The sequence below is a fragment of the Camelina sativa genome, chromosome 6 (assembly GCF_000633955.1).
Source record: "Camelina sativa cultivar DH55 chromosome 6, Cs, whole genome shotgun sequence".
Taxonomy (NCBI): Eukaryota; Viridiplantae; Streptophyta; class Magnoliopsida; order Brassicales; family Brassicaceae; genus Camelina; species Camelina sativa.
In genome coordinates this window covers 3,059,576-3,068,385 of record NC_025690.1, presented here as the reverse complement: position 1 = coordinate 3,068,385, position 8,810 = coordinate 3,059,576, and the positions used below count along the sequence as shown (strand labels likewise).

At 36.0% G+C, this 8,810-nt stretch overlaps 1 protein-coding gene across 4 annotated transcripts; it reads left to right on the top strand.

Annotated features, from left to right (window-relative positions):
* LOC104790248 (cytochrome P450 71B17-like) lies at nucleotides 1,035–3,568 on the top strand. 4 transcript variants are annotated; one of them, XM_019246642.1, is made up of 3 exons: nucleotides 1,042–2,013; nucleotides 2,102–2,203; nucleotides 2,874–3,568. In XM_019246642.1, exons 1-3 carry the CDS (start codon nucleotides 1,117–1,119, stop codon nucleotides 3,381–3,383), a joined length of 1,509 nt encoding a protein of 502 aa, XP_019102187.1. In that variant the 5' UTR covers nucleotides 1,042–1,116; the 3' UTR covers nucleotides 3,384–3,568. The 4 variants fall into 4 exon arrangements, with proteins under 4 accessions (XP_019102188.1, XP_019102187.1, XP_010514263.1 ...); XM_010515961.2 differs by having other exon boundaries at nucleotides 1,043–2,013; nucleotides 2,102–2,198; nucleotides 2,869–3,568; XM_010515960.2 differs by lacking the exon at nucleotides 2,102–2,203 and adding an exon at nucleotides 2,246–2,683 and having other exon boundaries at nucleotides 1,047–1,575; nucleotides 2,772–3,568.

Sequence of the window (8,810 nt, the reverse complement as noted above, 5' to 3'; positions counted from 1 at the left end):
TAATTGTAATATGTTTAAGAATATTAATAAACATTATATTATTAAATAGTATTAAATATTCTTAAATTATTTATTAAACATTAATCTATGTATTTATTAATCCATATATTTTTATGAATTTTAGTAAAAGTTTTATAAGTTTGCAATTAAAATGATATGTTTATAAATTTTTCTAATTGTAATATGTTTAAGAATATAAATAAACATTATATTATTAAATAGTATTAAATATTCTTAAATTATTTATTAAACATTAATCTATGTATTTATTAAACATTCTTAAATTTCTATAAGAATATTATATTATTAAATCTTAAGATCTTACACATGTTCTCCCAATAACTAACTTCTCAACAAAAGTTCTTAACAACTGATCTTACATTATTTTTACAATATTTATACTCTAAGAACACTCTAAACTGATCTCCCTATAAACATGCCCTAAGAACGTATGACATTCGGAAAAAATGACTTTTGATCCAAAAAAAAAAGAAAAACCAGTTATAAGAGACAGTTGAGCTACAGATTGACGGCTGACTCGAAAATGGACCAACCACTCGAGGTCGTCCAACCTTTTTAAAATTTAGCTTATAATTTTGAAAGCTCGACGAGCTCACTCTGTACACCAGTCTTTGACCAAGCTCCGACTCGTATTAATAAAGAGAATCTTCGATATTATTCATTCAAAACAACTCTTTAGTTGTGAACCGATCAGGACATCAACAAATATGTGATAATTAGTTGTGTGGTAAAAGTGTGGATCACCTTTTGAATTTTAATTAAAAAATTAAATATGATTTAAATTAGGTTAACCAGTAAACCTAAACGATTTTTTTTTGTTAAAAATAGAAAAGTGTTTAAACGCTTACCAAATATGACGTTCTGTTTTTGTTTTTATCAGCTTTGTAGTCTCTTATTCTAACCATTCATATTTGCACAAGTCAAATTTGTCTTCTAGATGTAGGACTAGTAGACTTTTCACCATGATTAAAATGTACGCACTATGAGTGATGTCTTATCCTTCTTCAGTGACGACCATGGGATAAGATTTGAGTTATTATTAATAAAGATATTACCAAAACAGAGCATTATCAAACTAAACCAAAAAAGAAGAAAATGGCAATCTCTTTGCTCTGTCTTTTTCTCATCACCTTCGTTTCTTTATTCCTTATCGGCAAGAAGATCAAAGGCTCTAAATGGAATCTTCCTCCAAGCCCTCCTAAGTTACCGGTCATCGGAAACTTACATCAACTTGGGGAACAGCCTCACAGATCACTTCAACGTCTCGCCAAAAGAACCGGACATGTTATGCTTCTCCACTTAGGGTTTGTCCCTGTAATTGTTATCTCATCGAAAGAAGGAGCTGAAGAAGTGCTTAGAACTCATGACCTAGACTGTTGCAGCAGGCCTAAGCTTTTCGGGTGGAGGCTAATCTCTCGTGGTTTTAAAGATATCGGCTCTACGCCATACGGCCGAGAGTGGAGAGAGCGGCGAAAGTTTACGGTGAGCGAGTTTTTCAGTTTTAAAAAGGTTCAGTCTTTTGGGTATATCAGAGAGGAAGAATGTAACTTTCTGGTCAAGAAAGTGTCGGAATCAGCTGTGGATCAATCTCCGGTCGATTTGAGTAAAGCCCTTTTCTGGCTAACATCAAGTATCCTGTTTAGAGTTGCTTTTGGACAGAGCTTCCACGAGAGCGAGTTCATCGATCAAGAAAAGATCGAAGAGCTCATCTTCGAAGGGGAAGAAGCTCAGGCTAGTTTCACTTTCTCTGATTCGTTTCCTATTGCCGGACTTGGATGGCTTGGTGATTGGATTTCGGGGCAACACAAGAGGTTAAAAGATGTCTTCTTCAAGATCGATGCCTTGTTTCAACATGTGATTGATGATCATTTGAAACCTGGCCGATCGAAAGATAACAGAGATATCGTCGATCTAATGTTGGATGTGATGCATAAACAAGGTGAAGATGATTCTTTGAAGCTCACAATAGATCATATTAAGGGGATTCTCACGGTAAGACGAAATAAACAAAAAAAAAACTTATTTATTGGTATTGAAACTGAATCTGGAAAGAAGTAACTTAGTCTCCGGGTGTTGGTAGAATATATTTATGGCAGGGATAGACACAGGTGCTATTACCATGATATGGGCAATGACGGAGCTCGCTAGAAACCCGGAAGTGATGAAGAAAGTTCAAGGCGAGATCCGAGACCNGTATATCAGAGAGGAAGAATGTAACTTTCTGGTCAAGAAAGTGTCGGAATCAGCTGTGGATCAATCTCCGGTCGATTTGAGTAAAGCCCTTTTCTGGCTAACATCAAGTATCCTGTTTAGAGTTGCTTTTGGACAGAGCTTCCACGAGAGCGAGTTCATCGATCAAGAAAAGATCGAAGAGCTCATCTTCGAAGGGGAAGAAGCTCAGGCTAGTTTCACTTTCTCTGATTCGTTTCCTATTGCCGGACTTGGATGGCTTGGTGATTGGATTTCGGGGCAACACAAGAGGTTAAAAGATGTCTTCTTCAAGATCGATGCCTTGTTTCAACATGTGATTGATGATCATTTGAAACCTGGCCGATCGAAAGATAACAGAGATATCGTCGATCTAATGTTGGATGTGATGCATAAACAAGGTGAAGATGATTCTTTGAAGCTCACAATAGATCATATTAAGGGGATTCTCACGGTAAGACGAAATAAACAAAAAAAAAACTTATTTATTGGTATTGAAACTGAATCTGGAAAGAAGTAACTTAGTCTCCGGGTGTTGGTAGAATATATTTATGGCAGGGATAGACACAGGTGCTATTACCATGATATGGGCAATGACGGAGCTCGCTAGAAACCCGGAAGTGATGAAGAAAGTTCAAGGCGAGATCCGAGACCGTCTTGGCAACGATAAGGAGAGAATCACCAACGAAGATGTCGACAAAGTTCCTTTCTTGAACATGGTTATCAAGGAAACATTCAGATTACACCCAGCAGCACCTCTTCTGCTCCCAAGGGAAACAATGACTCACATCAAGATTCAGGGATATGATATTCCTCCAAAGAGACGGATCTTGGTGAACGCTTGGGCGATAGGAAGAGATCCAAAATACTGGACAAACCCGGAAGAGTTTAACCCGGAGAGGTTTATCGATAGCCCTGTTGATTATAAAGGGAAACATTTCGAGCTCTTACCGTTTGGGTCTGGTAGAAGGATATGTCCCGGTATAGCAATGGCGATAGCTACTGTGGAATTGGGACTCTTGAACTTACTTTACTTCTTCGATTGGAGAGTACCTGATGGGATGACACATGAAGACATCGATACGGAAGAAGCTGGTAGTCTTACAGTCGTCAAGAAAGTGCCTCTGAAGCTCGTCCCAGTTCGAGTTCAGTGATTGCACCAAACTCTAAACTTTAAAGATGTTTTTGATAAAATATATTATGCAAATCCTCTATGTTTTGTTTTGTATACGATTTGTTGGTTATGCACCACAAACACTAAGCTTTGAAGATTTGCTGGTTATGTAGATATTGTATGAAAAGTAAGGCTCATGGACCAAGATTTTCTCGTTCCTTGGTTTTTTTGGATCGCCAGAAGACCTCTCTCTATACGTTTCAAGAAACTGTAAAATCTGTAGACGTGTGTTTGATTACATTATTTTCCTGAAAGAATGGCTTTTTTTTGGTCCTCAAGGATTGATTTGCTCTAAAATTACACACCAACCACACAGATTCATAAGAAACTATTTCGACCGCACATCTAATATTTTGCATGCAAAACAATTTCGGAAAGGGTAATATATAGCAATATCTACCCAGAAGATGACACATCAGATTTTCAGCTTAATGATCAATACAATAAAACTTGTACAGTAAGTTTCAGTTCTCTCCGGGTTTTCAGTTTCTTCTCATCCTGAGGCATCATTAAAATTAATATATCCAAACAAAAATTTTGAATAAATACAGCTAACATCTCTCGATTCTCGACAGACACAAAAAACAAGCCAAAACTTATTTGGTTTTCTCTCTTCCACTCCATCTCTTTCTAATATTTCACGTCATCAGAGCTTCTAAATCAAATTTTCTCTTCTATGAGCTTGCCATTGTTGTCGTTGTTGGTAAGTGAAGGTTTTGTCGTGTCGTCTCGATCCGTGAAGAAGAATAGGCGTTTGGACCAAATCGTGATAACGAAGACTAGATTAAGTGGCGCAGACAAAAGCTAACCCATCAGGTTTGTCAATATTTTCTCTAGCTTTCAACTTCTCACCGATGGATAAAAGAGAAAACGAGCTAGCTTTGGGTTGTTTAATATTTCTTAATTCTAAATCAAATGTTCTCTTCTGTTAGACAAAACTAACCCATACCAAAGGTCGGAGACTAAGAAATCAAATACGAGTAAGTATTAGAGAAATCGAAAAAGATGATATTAATGAATTGTTCTAAAAAGTCACTTTTGAAGCAGCGAAGGTGATTCAATGTGTTTCTCCTTTGTGTTGTGTGCGTATTTTCTGATTTTGGGGATATTTGTAATGGTTTCCCTTTTATCTTCCAAATAACTCAAGAAAAGTAGTTTTTTTTTTTATCTGCATTTTATGCACCACAAGAGCTTCATTATGTGTCTACGTCATAGGAAAAATGCTTTCTGTTTTAGCCAAAGCGCCAACCAATAAAGAAAAAGAAGAGACGTAGGAGCATCTTAGCTTAGATTCACAACTGAAACCTTTAATTACTACATATGTTTGTGTATACACTGATTGAATTATAGTTTGATTTGGGAACGTTTGTTATAATTAAGAAGCTAGATAAACAACATGACCAAATTATACACCATTGACCAAATTATGATTTGGGATTAGTTTTGTTTCTGATTTCATCAAATTTGCGACTTTTAGTATTAGTATTGGTATTGTGATTGTCAAATTACTCCTCTCTCTTCAACAGCAAAGACTAAAAAAAGATTGATTTCGGATTTAAAGTTGTTCAATTTCTTCACGTTTTAAGTGTGATCAAACTTTTGACTTCTTTTTAGAGTTTGGATTGTTTACATAATCTTGTATTGACCAGTTTTTTTCTGTTGATTTAAGGTTTTTTTTTCTTCTTCCGTGGATCAATCTTTCTTGCTTGCATGTAAAGTTTTAACACATGATTTGAGATTTCCAATGTGTTGTCCCCTCTTGTGTCTTGATTTTTTAAAAGTATGCTGATTTGTGAAGATTTTAAACTATATGGGTCAGTTTGAATAGGATATTATAAATGTGAGCTAATGGGTTTGTTCTCTTGTAATCATGCAAAGCACAGAACAAAAGAAAGAAGTTTCTGAATAGATATACCACACGAAGCAGAGGCTGGAGCTCGGGGGATTCTCCCTGGATTTGGTCGTCACCATCATTCCTCCAGTGATGCTACTTTGTTCTCCAGGTTCTATACATGTTCTTCCTCATGCAAACGCACAATTTCTAAGAAAGATTTTCTTATATTCAGTCTCTCTCTTTTAAGAAAGATTGTTGGTTGATGGTTTTCTTTCATTCTCATTGATGTAGAATGAAAGAAATGATTTTGAAAAAGAGTCACACGAGCAGCTTTTTACATGCTGAACAAAGCAAATCATATTTTGAAATGTGCTTAGTGGCATTGATATTCTTAAGTAACTTCTCATGAGCATTGAGACTTTGTGCAAATGTGTGTTCTTGATTAGGAGAAATTCATTCGAGACAAGGGGACTTGGTGAATGAAGAATATCATAGCTTAAAAAAATTTCATAGCATTCTAGAAGGAATGTTATGCAGTTGTTTCTCGAAAATTTGCTTCTTCTGCAAATAATTTAGTTTCTAGCGAATATTTTTTATCCTTTTCGTATTAGCTGAAGTAGATCACTCTAAAGAAACATGGGTTTAACATGACTCTTTCGTATTAATTATATCCCGCAGAATATGGCAGGTTTATCCTAGTATCTTATATAATAAAGAAGATTTTTCTTTAACTTTTGTTAACATTTCTAAATTTGGCATCCTCTTTTCATTACACTTGTCATCTTTTATTTGATTACTTCAACTTTGTTTTTTCTAAAATATATATTAAAAGTTTTTGTCATTAATTCTAGAAGAACAAAAGTTTTTGTCATTAATTCTTGAAGAACATATTACAAACAAATTTACATACTAAATATTTCATAATTTTTTTATAATTTGACTCTTGATATTTATTTGGGTGAATTAGCCCATTGACCAAAACAAAAAAAGTGTAGAAGAAAATAACCAACTATTTGAAAAAATTAGGAATTTAGGATCAGGGGCAGAGTAAATTACCAATGTAGTGTTAGTTGATGGTGGTGATAGTGGCCGGCCGGCGAAAGTAGCCGGCGGAGGTGGCTGACGGAGGTAGCCAGTGGAGGTGGCCGGCAGGGATGGCCGACGGAGGTAGTTGCCGGAGTTGGTCGTCGGCGATAGTCACCGGAGTTGGTCGCCGACGATAGTCGCTGGAAAAAGTCACCGGAGAAGTTTGTCGGAATTGGTCGCCAGAGTTGGTCGTCGGAGAAGATCGCCGGAGATGGTGGCCGGAAAAAGTCACCGAAGACGTTCGCCGGAATTGGTCGTCGGAGAAGGTCGCCGGAGATGGTGGCCGGAGAATGTTGTCGGAGATGGTGGCCGGAGAAGGTCGCCGGAGGTGGCGGTGGCTGGAGGTCGGAGGTGGCGGTGACCGGTGACTGGAGGTTGTGGAGGCCGGTGATGGTGGCTGGAGGAAATCTAAACCCTAGAGGTTAGTACATTGAGAACGCTAGTGGTGATGGTGGTAAAGAGGTGCTGGTGGTGGTGGTGGTAGGAGGTAAAGTTGCGGTGGCAAGGTGGTAATGGTGATGGTTATGGGAAGGTTAAAATGGTATATAATATAGGTAATATAGAGTATATTACCTTTCATTGGTTAGAGTAGTTAGTGAATGAATTATAATTTTTTTGTAGGTTACTTATGCCAATTTCCCTATTTATTTGTTGTTTTATCCATTTTTCATAATTTGATTACTCTTATTTATTCTCATACGTTAAAATTTGCTAATTATTGACAATTTAAATATATCTCTGATTTCTGTCAAATTTAAGTTTCTTCAATTTTTTTTTCATAAATTTGTAACTCCACTAGTATTTTCTTCAATATATCCTTCCTTAATTACAATTCTCTTATTTTCCGGTTGGAGTTACAATTACCACATACGATTTTTTTACTTCATTTACCTACCAATAAACTTTAACGTATGAAAGAGTCATAAATGTTTAAATATGTAACGTAAGACTAAAGCAATGTTTTTCAACCTATTGACCCGAAAGATTTCCGGTTCACCTTCCATTTCACATTCCCATCCGGTTTTAAAAACATTCCTAAAAAGAAAAAACTAATCATAATTGCTTACCTTACTTTTTTAATATAAATAGTATATTTTATTTGAGATTATTATCATGTCTGCCATGTACAGTGACAAACATTATCACCAATGTCATTTTCTCTTTCCTATTTTTTTGCCTGCCACAAAGCTATTATCAAATGACCATTATACCTTTTATCTTGTTTTATTCAAAATTATTATTATTTTCTTATTTGTTTCTCAGACATAAAGGAACAAAGGTCTCTCTCCTCATAACTTTCGATTTTTTCTCTTTTTATCGACTTTTCATCTTCTTCTTCTTCAGTATTAAACTGCCATCTGAATTTTCCATTTCTCTAAATTCTCCTGCAGTCAATTCTACTATATATATAGAATATTTCATTTTTCACCGAAGCTAAACAATAAATTTATATTCAGCTGAAATGTTGTATTTGTTCGGCGCTATCAAATCATACCATCCAACGGATGCCACGACCCACGACCCATAACAATAAACTTTTTGGACTATTGAACCAATCTCATCATATTCTTGTTTGGTGTACCAAATATTAAACTCCATAGCCAATCCTAGTCACTATTAATGTCAATGATAAGTGCACTTAGTTGTTTATGTTTGAAATATATAACGCGAGTTGACTCACTTTAAGCAAGAAATATTCTTTTTTGAGAAATTTATTTTGTATGCCATGTATAGTCACAACTTTTTCGGGAAATGTCACTTTTGTTTATTCCTTCTCCCCACTACCACAAGAGCAAAACAAAAAAACGAGTTTATCCTTCTAAGTTTATTATTCTTTTAAATATTTCTTTTTTTCTCTCCAAAATCACTTTTTATTGATCTTCGTCTCTCTCCACAATCTCTCATCTTTTCATGAAACCTTCATCTTGTCTGCAACCCATCGTCCTTTCACATTCCAAGCAAATCTTCCCATCTGTTTCTTCTACGACATCATCTTTAGACTAGTCACGGTAAGAGACATGTCGATTTTCTCTGTGAGGACATTAATTTTCAGACCTGCTTATCTTTTTGCTGTCTATTACTCAGATATGTAGATTAGTTGTTGGACCTAAACAAAAGTGTTGAAATCCAAGAAGCTATAATTGGAAGTCAAACTAGCTATTACTTGATGGACCAGATTCGGATCTCTTCTACCGCATTTGTCTATCAGTGGACTTCACTGGTCGTCCGTTGGTCGGTGGAACAATTTTGTATGTGCGTGCAGGGGTGGACATGTTTTAAGCTATTGACGAACATGAGTTGACAACCAAGCAGATCTGGTCCACTAAAGAGACCGACGGACATAAATGTGGTGGACAAAAATTGGTCGAGCATTGAATCCGGTTTACCGAAGGCACAATAAGATCGGTCTCTTCGTCAACAAACCTACAGGGTGGAGAAAATGGTTTTATATTATTGATGGAGAAATATCGTCAACCAAGTAGATAT

What these genes read in the sequence shown, in the direction of transcription:
- LOC104790248 (XM_019246643.1), top strand. Translation starts at nt 1,117, where the DNA reads ATGGCAATCTCTTTGCTCTGTCTTTTTCTCATCACCTTCGTTTCTTTA. An exon ending in ATATTAAGGGGATTCTCACG is followed by an intron (nt 2,014 to 2,771) that starts GTAAGACGAAAT and finishes GGGTGTTGGTAG; the next exon opens with AATATATTTATGGCAGGGAT.